Here is an 18,608-nt window from a genome sequence, read left to right on the forward strand (position 1 = left end):
TTCCACTCCTTGTTATTGCCACGAAGGAGTGGCAGGGAGTGGAATGTTAGCTAAAGAGACTGGTACTCAGGCTACAAAAGCAGTATCCCATCTAGTAAAAACCGGCTTTATCTGCCTCCTCCTACTTCCTCTACGAGCACATGGAGCCGGTGACAAGACTAAACCAGTTCCATCCGACGTCGACTTGAGGGCCAGTTTCAGCTGGCGTGTTGTCTTGGAGACGGCACCTCTATAAATACAGTCAGTATCGAGACACAGACGTACACTTTTAGTTCAGACGGAGAGCGCTATTTAGTTCTTTGACAGATTCGTCTGACAAGGGGAAACCAAGTAATTTTTTCCAGGATTCTGGTCTAATGGACACACTCTTTGTAAATGCTTTTTAAGGTACCTTAATTTATTCTACGTTTTCACAATAACCTCCTAATTTATTTTAAACTGGTAAGTTAGGCTACCGGTATTCATTATGAGCTATCCAATATGGCGTGTCTATTTTTTAGCTAGTAAGTTAACGTTAGAGTAATGTTATGGCTATGCCATATTTTACAAGTAGTAACGTTAGCTAGCTTTTGCGTAGCGATATCTTCTAACGTTAATATATTTTGGTGTTTGCTTGATGGAAGTGATGGGTTTGGAGAATGATTTGGACCTCGGGAATGTCATTAGCTAGCTACAGTAACGTTCGCTTGGCAAATTTATTTCAGTAACTACTGATGGTAGTTGGCTACTTCGACAAAGATCGTGTCCTTTTCGTTTTCCACTCGTTATTACAGCCTCAATGTCAAATATTGGCTATATCATAAATTCATGACAAAGTGCTTTTTGTTCTTAATTTAAGGTTAACAGTATGGTTAGGTTTACAATAACGTTTTAAGAAGATGCATTGAATGAATAGGGGGGTTTATGACTTTGTGGCTGTGGTAACTAGTGACGACCCAGGGGTTCTATCCCGAGGAGCAACATTGCGAGACTTCAGGGAATGCTTGCGAAACAGGCCAGGGTTTGGAATTTGAAGTGAGAAATTTGTACATAGTAGTTCATTTTGTCAATCTAAAGGCACAACCTAGATTCGAGACAATTTAAGTAGTTGAATATGTTGTTACTGCTACCTCGTGAAAGTCACACATTGACACGTTTTCATTCAAAGGAGTGCCTTTGACTTAACGGCGTGCGCACGCGCAGTTCGGCGTGAGACAACGTTGTGCCCTATGACGTGTTTTTGCACACGAGCTAAAAGTAAAAGGCGTCCACGTTAAAACAGTTTGGAAGAGTATGTGCATATTATGATTACGTTTTTGTTCGTTTTGGGCTTCAGTAATGTTTGTTTTTCGGTTGTTGGGCACAGGACTTTTTTTTTTCTTGAGGCAAGCTGAAGTCTTATGCCCCTTCGTCATTCTCCCTTAAAAGCCCTTCGCTTGGAAAATCTGAAAAAAGCGGCAATAGTAACGTAAACTCACCCCATTCCGTACAAATGTGCGTAACCGCGACATTCAAACGAGGCTACAAAGAAAACTAATGGGACTGTGTTGACTTCTAAATCGGGGGTGTGAACTAGGTTTCTATTCAAGCGTTGATCGACATGGTAATGGCTCTATAGTATTGGAGAAAAGTTGAGAACTTACCCTCCGTTACATCTTGACGTGTCATGTCATAACGTACAGCATGCATAAAGCAACTATTTCGGTCTTACAATCTCTCTCCACCAGGTGTAGCACTTCTCTCATCGTTTAAAAACAAGAAATGGACAGTGATGGGGGTAAGGGGGGATACCTAGTAATTTTTTTCATCATTGCATGCGATCAATATTCTCAAAGCCGCTGTTTACTTCTAAGATCACTTTAGCACCGCCCTAAAACCCCGATTCAAATAGGTATGTAATGACACAATATATAAACTTTTTATAGTTTTTATTTACATTTTAGAGGTGATAAGTTGGACAGATCCAGTGAAAAAAGCAATTTTCCCACACGACATCTGTCCTTCTCACTATCACGCATTAGTTTTGCTTCCCCACACGCCTTTTTTTAAAAAGACCCGACGGGGCTCATTGCCTGCTTGAATTATGCAGAAACGGGCAGTGTTTAGGTCATGTAATTGATTTTGTTGGAAAGGGGAGAAATTGTGCTTTACAATGGTATTGACATTACAGTTGATCTGGAAGTATTACGTTTTTGGGGCGCTAAAATAAGGGCAATCGTACGGACCACGGCGATGTACGAGTTTACGTGAGATTGTTACTGTTTGTCGATTTGAGACGCTGTAGCCAGTGTATACTTCCTCAAAATAGTCAGAATTAATCTAAGATAATGCAATAAATATGTCGTGCAATTTTACATCTAACTAAAATGTTTGGTGTAGTATTTTGCGATAAACATTTGCATGACAACGAGTGGTTTCTAATTGAATTACAAACACGTCATAGACTAATCTCTACTGTTGACCAATTACCGATTTCGGTTTGCCCCAAGAAAAAATGTGCCTGAACAACCGAGAAAAGGGGGGAAAAACGAAAACAAATGTCATCATAATATAGGCGCAAACTGTTTCGGCGGGGAAGCATTGGGCGCCTTTAGCTAGCCAACTTCACCATGACATCGCCTACAAGTGTGATCGGGGATTTTTATTGGACTAGCAGTTTCTGCCTGTCTTCATACTGTACTGTCTTTGTTTTATCCCTTTGAGAGGGACATGGCTAGAAGGGATCCAGCTTTTGTCAAATTGCTAACTCAGTTCTCCTAACCTGCTATGAAAGATAAAATCTGACGTTTATTTGACAGAAGCTGGATTATTTCTAGCCATTACTCTTTGAGAGCTGGAGAAAAGATCGCGCTAGTAGGCCTACTCAAGAGTCTGCGATTCGGGATCATTGGGAAGTCCCTTTCCCCATTGAAGTTGACATTTTAAAATGGTTGGTTTAGGGAGGGATGTCCCAAGGATGCTGTATAGCATTACTCAAGGGTGTGCTTGTTCAACAAACATTTTTCATAGTGGCCAATAATGCATTAAAGCAACTTTAAGCAAGTATATTGCCTATTCATCTAGATAAGACTGCTGCTGCTAACAGTAACTGCTCTTCCTATAGTGTGTTCTAAAATGATAATAGGTCTGGTTGACACTGAATGCAGGAAATGGCCATTAAACTCAACACAGCAAATTACACTATGTCCTCTTTATGCTACAAATGTTATTTTACTGTTTGCAGAATAATCGCTTTAGGAAAGCGCAGACTGGCTACTCTGCAGGCCCCGGCCTAGAGTGTTATGTGAAAGGTTTCAACTTCACTGGTGAACCGCCTTGGCTGCTCTGCACCTGATTAAACTACTTTGCCAAATTCCAACTCTTTCTTGTCCAGGTAAGAGTTGCTTTCCAATCCACTGTCATTTCCAACATGCATGTCATAATATTCTAGAATGGGTGTTAACAGCACATGCCTATGAAATACTGGGGTTGGTTGTAATTGGTGTACTGTAGCCCTGGGAGTAATTATGCTAGTAATTTAGGCACATTCCAGTTCCAGATAATAATGAGCAGTCTTGTACAGGCATTTGAATGTTACTTTTAGGGAATTGTCCTTGTAAAATGTGCAAGTCATTGAGCCAACAGTGATAAGGCTATTCCTTGTAGCTGTGCTACCATTTTAACTCAGATCTACTTTTCCCACAGTTTTCTTTTGTGACGAATCTAAAAGTTATTCTGCGACCATGAACACTTTCGATCCTGCCGATTTTGCCTTCCTGGAGGAGGGCTTCTGTGCCCGTGACATTGTTGAGCAGAAGATCAATGAGATGTCCATGTCGGTAAGAAGAACTTCCTGCTGTCCCTGATTTTGCTGCATTTGGTGTGAGACGTGACTTGTTGAGGCATTTGTCACTGTAAGATGTATTTCTTATTTGCTTGCGTCTGTGTCTTTGCCCCTCCAGGATGATAAGGATGCCTTCTACGTGTGCGACTTGAGTGACGTGCTGAAGAAGCACATGCGATGGGCGCGTGCCATGCCTCGCGTAACGCCCTTCTATGCTGTCAAATGCAACGACAGCCGGACTGTTGTCACGACCTTGGCCTCCTTGGGCGCTGGCTTTGACTGTGCAAGCAAGGTATGTCTCTTTCTGAACATCTCCTGGTTTATTGAAATGGCCTTGACCCCCAACCCTGCTGCCCTGTGAATGTGTTTCCTGTTCTGATCCAGTCTGTTTTTGTCCCATCAGACTGAGATCCAGATTGTTCAGTCTCTGGGTGTGGACGCTAGCAGGATTATCTACGCCAACCCTTGCAAGCAGGTATCCCAGATCAAGTATGCCTCTGCCCACGGAGTGCAGATGATGACCTTCGACAGCGACGTGGAGCTCATGAAGGTGGCTCGGTGCCACGACAATGCCAAGTAAAACATCTCCACCGCCATTCTTTAGCCACACAAACACTTGGTTTTGTAAGTAACTTATCCGGCTACTCTAGAAAAGTGCACCTCCAACTTTCCTTTCTCCCTGTCCAGACTAGTCCTGCGCATTGCCACAGATGATTCCAAGGCTGTGTGCCAGCTCAGTGTCAAGTTTGGTGCCACCATGAAGGCATGCCGGGGTCTCCTGGAGAGGGCTAGGGAACTGGGCCTGGATGTTATCGGGGTCAGCTTCCACGTGGGGAGCGGCTGCACTGACCCAGACACCTACAGCCAGGCCATCTCCGACGCCCGCTGTGTCTTTGACATGGGGGTGAGTGTCTTTCTGCTTGGAACTTATCACCTACATTTTATAAATGGACCCTTAACCTCTCTGGTACAAGTGGGACGCTAGTGTCCCACCTCGCCAACAACCAGTGAAATTGCAGGGCACCAAATTCAAAACAACAAACCTCATAATTAAAATTCCTCAAACATATAAGTATTATACACCATTTTAAAGATAACCTTGTTAATCCAGCCACAGTGTCTGATTTCAGCGCCTAGCCACAGAAAACCATACAGCCATTTTCCAAAGAAGGAGAGGTGTCACAAAAGACAGAAATAGCATTAAAATTAATCACTCCCAGGTCTCCATGTTAGACAATAAATGTTTGTTTTGTTCGATAAAGGTCATTTGTCAAAATACCTCCTTTTTGTTTGCGTTTAGTCCAGTAATCCAAAATGCACAAGGCGCGGGCACTAAGTCCAGACAAAAAGTAAAAAAACGTTCCATTACAGTTCGTAGAAACATGTCAAATTATGTATATAATCAATCTTTAGGATGTTTTTATCAAATCTTCAATAATATTCCAACCAGACAATTCCTTTGTCTTTAGAAGTGAAAAGGAACGGAGCTCGAGCTCACGGCCATGCGTGAGACTTTGCTCATGGCTTTCAGCCCGACTACTGGTTCAAACAGCTCTTATTTGCTCCCCCTTCACAGTACAAGCCTGAAACAATGTTCTAACGAATGTTGACATCTAGTGGAAGCCGTAGGAAGTGACCCCATAGACACAGTATATTGGATAGGCAATCACTTGAAAAACTACAAACCTCAGATTTCCCACTTCCTGGTTGGATTTTTCTCAGGTTTTCCTGCCATATGAGTTCTGTTATACTCACAGACATCTTTCAAACAATTTTAGTGACTTCAGAGTGTTTTCTATCCAAATCTACTAACAATATGCATATCCTTGCTTCTGGGCCTGAGTAGCAGGCCGTTTACGCTGGGTACGCTTTTCATCCGGACGTGAAAATACTGCCCCCTACACCAGTGAGGTTAACCTGCAGTTGGCCCTCGAGTCCTCAAGTAGGTCTAACTCAACTTTGTTGGTTCTCTTTTCTGCAGGCCGAGGTGGGTTTCAACATGACCCTCCTGGACATTGGTGGCGGTTTCCCTGGATCTGAGGATACCAAGCTCAAGTTTGAGGAGATCACAGCAGTTATCAACCCAGCACTGGACAAGTATTTCCCTGCCGACTCTGGGATCCGGATCATTGCTGAGCCAGGCCGCTACTACGTGGCCTCTGCCTACACCCTAGCTGTTAACGTCATCGCAAAGAAGGTCATCATGAACGAGCAGTCTGCCTCTGACGGTATGAGCAAATTGACTCAGGCATTAACCACAAGTTTGCAGATTGACGTGCCAAATAAAATTGCATCACTCAATCAAAAGTAATAGCGAGCCAAGTTTCATTATAATTTACACAACTCTGCCCCTACAGAGGATGACGATTGGACCAGTGACCGGACTCTGATGTACTATGTGAACGATGGCGTCTATGGCTCCTTCAACTGTATTCTATATGACCATGCTCACCCCTTGCCTACCCTGCACAAGGTAAGTTGATTAACACACCATTTCAATCAACCAAACTAAGTCACACAAAGTTGGTCCATAAAACCAATAAAATAAGTCTGACAATTGTTTGTTAATCCCTGTTCTCATTATCCATCTACAGAAGCCAAAGCCAGATGAGCGTATGTACCCCTGCAGCATCTGGGGACCAACCTGTGACGGCCTGGATCGCATCGCTGAGGTGTGCACTCTGCCGGACATGCAAGTGGGAGAGTGGCTGCTGTTTGAGAATATGGGGGCCTACACCGTGGCTGCGTCCTCTACCTTCAACGGCTTCCAGAAGCCAGACATCTACTACATCATGTCCCGCACAGCTTGGTAAATTGTTGTGAATGTGGCAGCATCTCTCCATACAGAGATGAATCATCAATTCTCAACCTTCTTTCTGATTCTAAATCTGTCTCGGTGTTCTCTTGTCCTGTGTAGGCAGTGCATACAGCAGATCTGTGCCCAGGGGATGCCCACCCCTGTTGAGGATGCGTCCTGTGTGACATCCACCTGTGGCCATGAGAGCAGCCTGGAGCTGCCCGCCAAATCTAGCCAGACCTGTGTGCTCTAAACACCAACATAATCTCATACATACCCACTGCCACTCTACCAGCCCAGCACCCTGTGTTTTTATTAATTTCCTATTGAATGTTTTTTTTTTTAATAATTAAAGGCCAGTTACTTGACAGGAGAATGAGAGGGGCATGTTAGTGCACATTTCTCACTTTTCTGTATGAAAGAATGAGATCTAATCCTGAACTGAGGCTGAATCTCTCTTAACATCACTAAAGGTACATCTCGGAGGGTTGGAGTCATATTGTTACAGGGTTCTGATTGTCTTATGCCTACAAAGGTTGTATGTTCAATTCCAGTAGGGGCCACAAAACACCTTCATTTGCATTGACCATAAATCGCTTTAGATGAGAGCATTTGCAAAACGACAATGTAAATGTTACATGGCAGTGTTGTAGGGGATTTTCTCTTGTAAACTCCAATTCCCAGAAGGCTCCCTGTTTCAATTGAATCCACAACCCAATCTCATGACTCTAAAGGGGCTGTTTGAGGGCGAATTACTTCTCCAGGAAATGGCTGCTACAGATATTTAATTTTCCCCGGTCTCCTCTTTCATACAGAACCCTTTGTTCAATGTAGGGACTCACCATGCAGACTGTCCTTCTCCTTTTCTGTATTTTTTTTAATATATTGTCTTTTGTTGCTAGGTAGTATGTCAGTTAATGATACAAATAATAGTTGTTACTATTGACGATGCATTTTAAAAAGAATACGAAGGAGATGGGATTGCACATTTGTATCACTTTCCTATGGAAACTTTTGTATTTTTTTATTTTGTTATTTTGTATTTTTTTTTAAATAAAATGTGTAGGTGCAGAGCTGAATGTTGTGTGGTTCTTTTACATTTAAGTCATTTAGCTTACAAATTGGTGCATTCACCTTATGATATCCAGTGGAACAACCACTTTACAATAGTGCATCTAACTCTTTTAAGGGGGGGGGTTAGAAGGATTACTTTATCCTATCCTAGGTATTCCTTAAAGAGGTGGGGTTTCAGGTGTCTCCGGAAGGTGGTGATTGACTCCGCTGACCTGGCGTCGTGAGGGAGTTTGTTCCACCATTGGGGTGCCAGAGCAGCGAACATTTTGACTGGGCTGAGCGGGAACTTGTACTTCCTCAGAGGTAGGGAGGCGAGGAGCCAGAGTGGATAACGCAGTGCCCTTGTTTGGTGTAGGGCCTGATCAGAGCCTGAAGGTACGGAGGTGCCGTTCCCTCACAGCTCCGTAGGCAAGCACCATGGTCTTGTAGCGGATGCGAGCTTCAACTGGAAGCCAGTGGAGAGAGCGGAGGAGCGGGGTGACGTGAGAGAACTGGGAAGGTTGAACACCAGACGGGCTGCGGCGTTCTGGATGAGTTGTAGGTTTAATGGCAACGGCAGGGAGCCCAGCCAACAGCGAGTTGCAGTAACCAGACGGGAGATGACAATGCCTGGATTAGGACCTGCCGCGCTTCCTGTGTGAGGCAGGGTCGTACTCTGCGAATGTTGTAGAGCATGAACCTACAGGAACGGTCACCGCCTTGATGTTAGTTGAGAACGACAGGGTTTTGTCCAGATCACGCCAAGGTTCTTAGCACTCTGGGAGGAGGACACAATGGAGTTGTCAACCGTGATGGCGTGATCATGGAACGGGCAGTCCTTCCCCGGGAGGAAGAGCAGCTCCGTCTTGCCGAGGTTCAGCTTGAGGTGGTGATCCGTCATCCACACTGATATGTCTACCAGACATGCAGAGATGCGATTCGCCACCTGTTATCAGAAGGAAAGGAGAAGATTAATTGTGTGTCGTCTGCATAGCAATGATAGGAGAGACCATGTGAGGATATGACAGAGCCAAGTGACTTGGTGTATAGCGAGAATAGGAGAGGCCTAAACAGAGCCCTGGGGGACACCAGTGGTGAAGCACGTGGTGCGGAGACAGATTCTCGCCACGCCACCTGGTAGGAGCGACCTGTCAGTAGGACGCAATCCAAGCGTGGGCCGCGCCGGAGATGCCCAACTCGGGGAGGGTGGAGAGGAGGATCTGATGGTTCACAGTATCAAAGGCAGCTGATAGGTCTAAAAGGATGAGAGCAGAGGAGAGTTAGCTTTAGCAGTGCGAGCGCCTCCGTGACACAGAGAAAAGCAGTCTCAGTTGAATGACTAGTCTTGAAACCTGACTGATTTGGATCAAGAAGGTCATTCTGAGAGAGATAGCAGGAGAGCTGGCCAAGGACGGCACGTTCAAGAGTTTTGGAGAGAAAAGAAAGAAGGGATACTGGTCTGTAGTTGTTGACATCGGAGGGATCGAGTGTAGGTTTTTTCAGAAGGGGTGCAACTCTCGCTCTCTTGAAGACGGAAGGGACGTAGCCAGCGGTCAHGGATGAGTTGATGAGCGAGGAGCCTGCAGCCCCTGGACCCCCATGGTGCAACTCTCGGGGTATAATCTTTCTGGGGTATAGTCTGTATCCTTTTGGTGGAGATGGATAACACCGTGAGGATAATACTACAGTAGTTAAGTGATTCACTCTTATTAATAATATACAAGTCAAGTTGGGACATACCTACTCATTCAAGGGTTTTACATTTTTTTTACTATTTTCTACATTGTAGAATAATGGTGATGACATCAAAACTATGAAATCATGTATTAACCATCGTAGGATACTGCAGAAGACTAGGGTATGTCTGTATCTTGCATCCTGGTCCATGAAGCTGTTAGAGTTGCTCATTTGGAAGACATGAGGAAGCTGCACCAGAACCTGGCAGATGGAGCCTGTTATAGGCATATTCTTTGTGGCAACCTGGAATAAGAATGTTAACATGACTTCATAATACTCAATTAACAATGCTTCTAATGTCATGGGGTATAACTCATTAGTTGAAATCGTACAGACGGTGGATTGAAGAGCCCTCAGGCTAAGTGCACACTGACATGGCCACGGTAGTTGAAGTGCTTGGATGGAGTTGAACAACCGTGTCTGGCGATAGTACTTGGCCCAGTTGTTCAGGTTCCACATGCACGCTGGAGAAGTCCACCCCATGGGGGTCCAGGGGCTGCAGGTTCAGATGCTTCATCACATACTTAAAGAAAGCACAGCAGGGATTGTGGTTAAAGGCAGCCTGTATAATGCAAAAATTATACTTCCCTGAACTTTACAAAATTATTTACAATAGCAGAAGCAGACATTTTTGGCTTGGTTTAACACTGTCCTTATAACAGAACTGGATGAAATATGAAGGCGACTTAATCTAGGCTACTGTTTATCAATCCAGCCTAATCCTACCAGTAGATGCTCCCAGTTCTGCATGAGGAAGATGTTGGCCTGGTCCACCACCAGCATCTCAATGGAGGACAGGAAGTCAAAGCCACGCCCTCCAGCACCGTACGCAGGCAAAGCGGAGACACTATAGCGATGTCAGCGGAGTAGAAGGGTGTGTAGAGCCTAAAAATGCTTCTCAAGATGGACACACCTGGTTTGGAGAACGGGGGGGTCAAAGGTTAATAATGGTCAGAGGTAGAGCTGGGCGATATGGACAAAATTCCATATTGCAATACATTTACATCTTTTTTTGCGATAACAATTCAGTGATAAATCATTTTGGGGGGAGGAGCTAGAGCTGGGCGATGTGGACAGAAAGTCATATTGCGATAATTGTAACTATTTTGCTCGATATCAATAAATTCAACATTTATATATTTCTTTATGAACAGTTACTTTACATTAGCGGCAGGGATACATTACCATCTTTTTTACCCTAGAGAATCAGACAAAAATGTAGGCTACACTCCACCTATTGACTTCTTTGCATATTCAAGCCTGTCTCAAAATACAACACTGCTCCTGGAGGATGGTTGGCCACCCTTGGTAGCCTATAAAATATTGTAACTTTACAATTACAAACAAACACTTTTTGTCTTTTGAATATAATTCCCTCCACGACTCGAAATAAAAAAAACAATAAAAAATGAATCTACAGTTCAAAACAGACTCTGGGACGACAGATCCAAAATACATACATGTACATACATCAGTCTCATTGCTTAATTGTTGAATGTGCAATTCCCTCCACGGCTCGAAATTAAAAAAACAATAAAAAATGAATCTACAGTTCAAAACAGACTCTGGGACGACAGATCCAWYWWWRWTGGATCTGTCGTCCCAGAGTCTGTTTTGAACTGTAGATTCATTTTTTATTGTTTTTTTAATTTCGAGCCGTGGAGGGAATTGCACATTCAACAATTAAGCAATGAGACTGATGTATGTACATGTATGTATTTTGGATCTGTCGTCCCAGAGTCTGTTTTGAACTGTAGATTCATTTTTTATTGTTTTTTTTATTTCGAGTCGTGGAGGGAATTGCACATTCAACAATTAAGCAATGAGACTGATGCAACAGATCAGACGTTTAGCTTAAAATGTTGATTAAGATGTATTTCTTACTTTTTCCTGCTTGTCTCAGACAAGAGGACAAGCATTAATGTCGAGCCCTGTAATGCATAGGCTATTGCTGTCGACCAAAATTTGGTCACTAAATAATGGTTTTAGAATAATCTACAGAAGCATTGCGTACCAAAACCATCTAAAATTACATATTTAAGCTAAATGCTCTGGTAAGAGGAAGGCAAAGTCAGTCATTTTCGGTTTATAGTCCCAACTCTAGTCAGAGGGAGAAGCAAAAATGGAGTGCAATCTATCTGATGTGTTGGGAGAAAGGGGTGGTGGAGGTGGACATGAGAGGAGGTTAAACAATGTTGGCCGTAAAACTTTAAATAAGCACACATAAAAATGTAATTAAGCTCAGATGAATGATGTGGGCTTCCCTTGACCTGAGTCTTGGCATTAGTACCAGCTGTGATCCTTTTCACATCCTCCTCGCTAATCTCTGTATCAAGGCACAGCTTAAAAGGGTCTAGAAAACACAGGAAGCTCTTTTAAAAATTGAAAACACATTGAAGCATTGTCTTTTCACTTAAAACTCTGCTTCAGGAGTCGGTTGCTGCACTAAGCTATGAAGAATTCCAGGGCTGGATAGTGGATACAAAACCAGAATGAAGGAGGACAATTGAAATCTTTTTCAATGTTTGCTTACCTTCCTTCTCCTCTTGTGCAGCAGTGCTCTCTGCACCCTCCTGTTCTCCCTCTCCAGAGTAGTTGTTCTCCAGACAGAACTGAGACTCATGCTCCTTGTCCTCGAACTCCTCTCCTCCTGCTGTTTCATCCTGCATATCATCTTCTCCCCTAGCGGACTAAACTCCAATTCATGGTGAAGGAAGTTTATGATGAACTTCACCAACAGAAGTTCATCATAAACTTCCTTCACCATGGAGTGAAGTTTAGTCTGCTACCTCACCCCCTTTATTTGATCCTGCTTCCTCCTCATCTGCCTCTTCTGGTGTCACAGTCAAACCATTTCCTGCTTCTTGATGTTCCTCATCTTCCTCACCGTCACTGCCTAATAAAATCAAGCAGAATAGAAAATTCTCATTTTAAATTCTGATCTGATTTGCACTCCATGACTGTTCTAAAGTCAAACAACAATCATGACATAACCAATATTCAATATATCTGCAAGCGAAACTATGGTTCAATCAGTGTGCACTTTCACACTTTCACTTGCCTTCACTGAGATGCTCTTCCACCTCTTTATCCTTTACACTCTTCTCATCTTCGCTTTCGTGGTCTGCAGGGCAGCTGAGAGTTGACAACAACTTCTGATATGTCGACTTTTCTCTGGTTCGTCGTTCTCGTCACTTTCAGCTCTGGACTGTATCAGGCTGTCTGGCTGTAGCAAAGAGAAAACATTATAAAACACAAGGTTGCTATGTAGCTAGGAAACTAGCTAGCTAGCTAACTAATTGCAAGTCAGATAAGTAGCTAGCTGACAAGACAGTAGACTTACCAGATCCAATATTTGTGTTTTCTCTGCCTTTTCTGTGACTCTAGAATAAATCATTTAAAACATTTGATTTATATTATATGCAGTGTCAAGGGAGTAACATGATGTATAGCCAGCCAGCTAGCTATAGAGCCACACGGTGGAGGTGTCATAATACCCTTTAAACCTAACGGTCAAACAGTGAAAAGGGCCTCCCGAGTGTCGCATCACTACAGGCCGAGGTTCCATGCTATGTCATAGCCGGCCTTGACCAGGAGACCCATGAGGTGGCGCACACTTGGCCCAGCGGCGTCCAGGTTAGAGAAGGGTTTGGCTGGCCGTGATATCCTTTTCCCATCGTGCTCTAGCGTCTCTTTGTGGCGGGCCGGGCGCCTGCAAGCTGACTTCGGTCGCCAGCTGGACTGTGTTTCGTCCGAAACATTGGTGCGGCTGGCCTACGGGTTAAGTGAGCAGTGTGTCAAGAAGCAATGCGGCTTGGCAGGGTCATGTTTCGGAGGATGCATGGCTCTCAACCTTCGCCTCTCCCGAGTTTGTAGGGGAGTTGCAGCGATTGGACAAGACTGTAACTACCAATTGGATATCATGAAAAAGTGGTAAAAGTACAAAAACAACAACAGGGAAATGATTCCAATTGTTTTTTCACCATTAATTTCCCATGGGGGATTTTAAAAACACTTAATATAAGGGCTGTATTTTGTGTAGGCTTACCCTGGTGTGTCGGTTTGATCTCAATTGGAGAAGGTGACTTTTATCAATATATTCAGCTCTATTTACTCTCAGATTCAAAATTGCTAATTAGCATCAAAGTAGGGGTACTAAGCTAACATATGGAATTGTTTTCAGATGGTCATACCATGGATCATTTAGCAATTTGATTTTGAATTTTAGGACCCCTTTAGGTATTATTTTTTGAATAAACATATTGTTTGTAGAATGAGCAGCGATACTCCTCTGGGTGTAAACTCTGTGGATTTGAAAAGTAGAAGTGCTCAGAGTAGAATGGAACCCCCTTTTACTGCGACACAACATACAGAATGAAATTGTGTATGGTGCAATATGTATGTCCAATATGAAAAACATACTGAACATCGTGCAATACGAATGGGCTAATTAACAATGGGATTTAAAAGTGTTTTCTAAAGTTGATTATTATAATTATATTATTAATATTGTTATTACTATTATTATTAACAGTAGATAAATAATGTTTTGTTATTTGTATTACTGCTGTTACCATGATAACTATCTAGTAATCCTTACTTTTAATGCTGTTAACAATAATGTCAATGCTATAATATTATTTGTAAAGGCGATTAACTATTTTCCTTTTTCCATATTGTTAAACGAAATTAATTTGCAAAATACATTTGCTCACAAAATGTTATGAATTGTCGACCATTGTATAATTTTTTACCATCTTCATTGCGAGACTTTTATTTTGAAGTGAAATCGCCGTGGTCACGACCTTATTCCTTCTACGTCTTGCTTATTCTTGCTGGTAGAATGTAGGTGGGAGACACCGGTAGACACGTGTGTTTGGGTTTTTCCGCAGGACAATAGGGTCACTTCCGGTATTCAAATTAAAGGGATAATCCACAATAAATTTTCGACAAAAAAGTATATTACACTACATTCTATTATTAAACTCTGTGCTCTTACTTTGGCTGTAATTGATTCACCCAGACAGACTGTGTGATTTTATGTCGATGACAGCAAAGATTTAGTTGGGAAATATTTTATCAAGGCCTTGAGGAAAGATTCCGCTCTTCCCTTTTTAACGGAACCTGCTCTTGCTACAATAAAGAGATGCTCCTATACAACAGGTGAATGCTTGATAACATTATAATAGGTCCTCAAAGTTGCTGAAGCTTTCATCTGATGAGAGGTTGTGAAGGTATGACACTGGGCACAAGAATTGGTGGGTTGTTGATCTGCAGTGACTTCTCAACTACGGTTGCCTATTTGGTCATATTTGACCAATCAATTAATTAATTATGCATCATGGGGATATCAGTTTACTGTTTGCCTGTTTTAACTGTTACCATGGCAGAACTTCATTTATTATTAACCATTTTGGTGTCTAGTTTTCTTACTCAGACCATTTTGGACTTAGCTGACTTAGCTCATGTCAATGAGGAAAATTAACAATAGCATAAGGGTATGGCTTAATCTTACAAGAATGCATCTTACTTCACTGAAAGAGAGATGTTGACCATGTAAAACATGTAAAACACCCTCTTGCGTTCCAATGGAGGGCACAACCTCAAGACAAGACAAAGAAAAGGCTCAGAGAACCGTAAGGTTTCGGGTGGCATCTGCAAATAGTGGTCGCATTTTAACTGAGGTTTTCAAGGATGACACATTGACATTGTGTGGCTCAGTGACAGACTCAGTTGACTCGGACTGCACCAGCAACTCGGAGAGCGAGCAGGCGAGCTCCCCACCAACCAGCGAGGCAAATGGGCATCTGTGTGGGCTGGTGGGCACAGCGCCGGATGATTGCGGGAGTGATCCGGATGACCTGCTTATGTACGCTAGCACCAAAAAGGAGCTGCTCTTTAGCAACAAGCGCATTAATATCTGCAGCAAGAATGGGACTGTACGTGGTGTGAAGAACAAAGTCAGTGCAGGTCAAGCACTGTTCAACAACCTTTCCAACCTCTCCAACGTGTATACAGTGAGTAATTTAACAATGTTATATTCCTCATAGCTATCCTAGCAGGCTTGTGTTTACTTTAGGGAAAAGTCACACAGTGTCAAAACACATCATTATGAGACTTTTGGATCATGTTTGATTTAGGGCATCAGGAGACTTGAAAGCAGTATAAAACTTCAATGTATCAAAAGCGGACTTATGAATAATATATGAAAAAATTGTTTCAGTAAAATTCCCCTTTAATAACAATTCCCCTTTCTTGTCACACTTTACAGTGTGTTCCTAATACCTATGCAATTACAGGGTAACTACAGTGAAGGTACACATTGTTACAGTACTTACAACAGCATTTATCTGTTTCTTTCTCTACCTGCCGTCTTGAAGGGTAACCTGCGTGGCAGCCGACCTCAGCTGAAAAGAATACCATGGGAAAAAGATGATGGGAACTGAGACTGGGTCTACTGACTCTGCTGGCTATTATAACACACAACCTTTGGTCGTCAAGATTTGTGTTTATGTATTTACTTCAGGGACAGTCACACTAGGCCCAGTGTCTCAATTACTCCCCCTAGTCCCTTATGGTTTATGACCTGAATGGTTGAGATAATAGGGAATAATCAAGCAATCCTAAATCCAATACAGTAGAGATCCAAACCCTACAGTTATGAACAGACTAATCCTCTAAATACACCATTATTCTAGAGGCTGTGTAAATCAGCTATGCCAAACCCTGTATTGGACATGTGCTATTGAATGGATGAATTCAAAATAAAAATCTTAATGTCCTACAAATCTGTTTTTGATCAGTAAAAAACCCCACTTTAACACAAAGTTACAGTCCTATGACTGTAAGACAACATGTACTTCACCATGGAAAAGTTATCAGAATGGAGCATCATATTTCTTTGCTGATGTTTATAAATACTTTCTAAGGTTAAATGTTTTTGTAAGTGGGCTGCTTTTTGAGTGTAAATTGGATGAAATCATTTAAGACTGTATTCTTGCAAGAACAATGCATTCTTTATATAGTAAAACCATGCTTAACCATGCTCTTGCACTATTGTATTTTGAAGACTAAGAACCATGTAGGTTTGTAAGTTTATACACTGGTAATAATTCTAGCTTTTTCTTTCATTTCCCAGATGAAATATATATATTTTTACCTTTATTTAACTAGGCAAGTCAGTTAAGAACAAATTCTTATTTTCAATGACGGCCTAGGAACAGTGGGTTAACTGCCTTGTTCAGGGGAAGAACGACAGATTTTTACCTTGTCAGCTTGGGGATTCGATCTTGTAACCTTTTGGTTACTAGTCCAATGCTCTAACCACCTGCCACCCCAAATATGTTATTTTCAATGTATGTTTTTTCATATCCTGAATGTATGTTTTTTTAAGACACAAGATACAGTGAATTATACTGTTAAAATCAATCTTAAATAAAGTTTTATAGCTTTTCAACATGGTGTTCGTTAGTTCCATAATTTCAATTGAAGTCAGTGTTGCCTTTTGACACAATGTAACATTTCAAATTCCATTTATTAGCACATTTCAATGCACAAATGTCAACCAATTACACACCCAGATGACATTTTTCACAATGTTAAGTAACTCCTATGGGAAAACTGAGCCTCATTTTTTTTTTATCTAGAAATTCCACAAACAAAACTCCATATATAACTATAACTCAATACCAGACTGACACCCATACCAGACATGTATTGCCAAATGTAGTGCTTCAGAAATTGGATCTCTGTTGACAGTCAGTGACAGTAGTGGCCTTCAGAACACTGTTAGCAAGGCAAAGACTCCATAGAGCAGGGCACAGGGGTACGCTACCAACAGCCGCTGACCCTCCATCGCCAGGGTGGAGATGAAGATCTTGGAAGCTGAGAGACTGCACCAGCCAATCACCAGCAAGGCCAGGATCGTTCCGATGATCCCTCTGGACGTAAATCAAAAGTCAAATTTGACAGAACAAAGGACATAACAGAACAGAAATCAAGATGAGCAAACTGTGTTTTTCTACAAAATATTATTTAGGCAACCTTTTAATTGTTTTTGGACTGGAAAGGCCTACTCGCTGTAGGGGAAAGACGACTGCAAATGCAGATAGTGCCACAATGGGGAGGAGGCGGTAGCTCAGCACGCTGGCTACACAGCCATAGGACACAGACAGGGAACCCATCAGGGTCAACAGGGTGTAGATCCTCATACAGCCGATGGTACTGATCCCATAGACATAGCCAAAGTGGGATTTGCCTGCCTATATAAAAGAGTAAATACATTTCGTAACAGTACACTTTCAGTACAGTACATGCACAGTTACATACAGCAAAGCTACAAATATTTTTTATCTGAATAGTAAATCATGATGACTTGAGCTGTGAAAACATGCAACACACACACACACACTTGGACATGAGCTATTGGGGAGGTTCTTCACCATGAGTAAAGTGACACCCAGAGCAATACAGAACAGAATAGGGTCAGGTCGGTCTCATTCATGATGCTGCCATCTGCTGGGATCATAGGGTTCAGCACTGTCAACGTCTTCTGCCATATGTGCTCAAAATTCATGCCAATCTCTGCACAAATACACAACAGATGAATAAAAACAGATGTGAAGATGAGAAGACCTACAGTTGAAGTCAGAAGTTTACATACACTTAGGTTGGAGTCATTAAAACTCGTTTTTCAACCACTCCACAAATGTCTTGTTAACAAACTATAGTTTTGGCAAGTCGGTTAGGACATCTACTTTGTGCATGACACAAGTCATTTTTCCAACAATTGTTTACAAACAGATTATTTCACTTATAATTCACTGTATCACAATTCCAGTGGGTCAGAAGTTTACATACACTAAGTTGACTGTGCCTTTAAACAGCTTGGAAAATTCCAGAAAATGATGTCATGGCGTTAGAAGCTTCTGATAGGCTAATTGACATCATTTGAGTCAACTTGTGGAGTTGGTGTACTTGTGGATGTATTTCAAGGCCTACCTTCAAACTGACTGCCTCTTTGTTTGACATCATGGGAAAATTAAAAGAATTCAGCCAAGACCTCAGAAAAACAATTGTAGACCTCCACAAGTCTGGTTCATCCTTGGGAGCAATTTCCAAATGTCTGAAGGTACCGCGTTCATCTGTACTAACAATAGTACGCAAGTATAAACACCATGGGACCACGCAGCCATCATACCGCTCAGGAAGGAGATGCTT

At 42.2% G+C, this 18,608-nt stretch overlaps 2 protein-coding genes and 1 pseudogene across 2 annotated transcripts; 2 read left to right on the plus strand and 1 right to left on the minus strand.

Annotated features, from left to right (window-relative positions):
- Positions 1 to 260: 260 nt before the first annotated feature.
- On the plus strand, positions 261 to 7,236 carry LOC111968602 (ornithine decarboxylase 1). The gene is made up of 10 exons (XM_023994298.2): positions 261 to 387; positions 3,203 to 3,352; positions 3,664 to 3,797; positions 3,921 to 4,094; positions 4,206 to 4,378; positions 4,490 to 4,706; positions 5,784 to 6,030; positions 6,160 to 6,275; positions 6,397 to 6,611; positions 6,720 to 7,236. Exons 3-10 carry the CDS (start codon positions 3,702 to 3,704, stop codon positions 6,850 to 6,852), a joined length of 1,371 nt encoding a protein of 456 aa, XP_023850066.1. The 5' UTR covers positions 261 to 387; positions 3,203 to 3,352; positions 3,664 to 3,701; the 3' UTR covers positions 6,853 to 7,236.
- A 7,731-nt stretch (positions 7,237 to 14,967) lies between these two features.
- grxcr1b (glutaredoxin and cysteine rich domain containing 1 b) lies at positions 14,968 to 15,835 on the plus strand. The gene is made up of 2 exons (XM_023994983.2): positions 14,968 to 15,406; positions 15,770 to 15,835. The coding sequence occupies exons 1-2, from the start codon at positions 14,978 to 14,980 to the stop codon at positions 15,833 to 15,835; spliced, it is 495 nt and encodes a 164-aa protein (XP_023850751.1). The 5' UTR covers positions 14,968 to 14,977.
- A 1,097-nt stretch (positions 15,836 to 16,932) lies between these two features.
- On the minus strand, positions 16,933 to 18,081 carry LOC139028271 (protein YIPF7-like; annotated as a pseudogene).
- Positions 18,082 to 18,608: the final 527 nt, after the last annotated feature.

This window comes from Salvelinus sp. IW2-2015, linkage group LG9 (genome assembly GCF_002910315.2).
Source record: "Salvelinus sp. IW2-2015 linkage group LG9, ASM291031v2, whole genome shotgun sequence".
NCBI classification, from domain to species: domain Eukaryota; kingdom Metazoa; phylum Chordata; class Actinopteri; order Salmoniformes; family Salmonidae; genus Salvelinus; species Salvelinus sp. IW2-2015.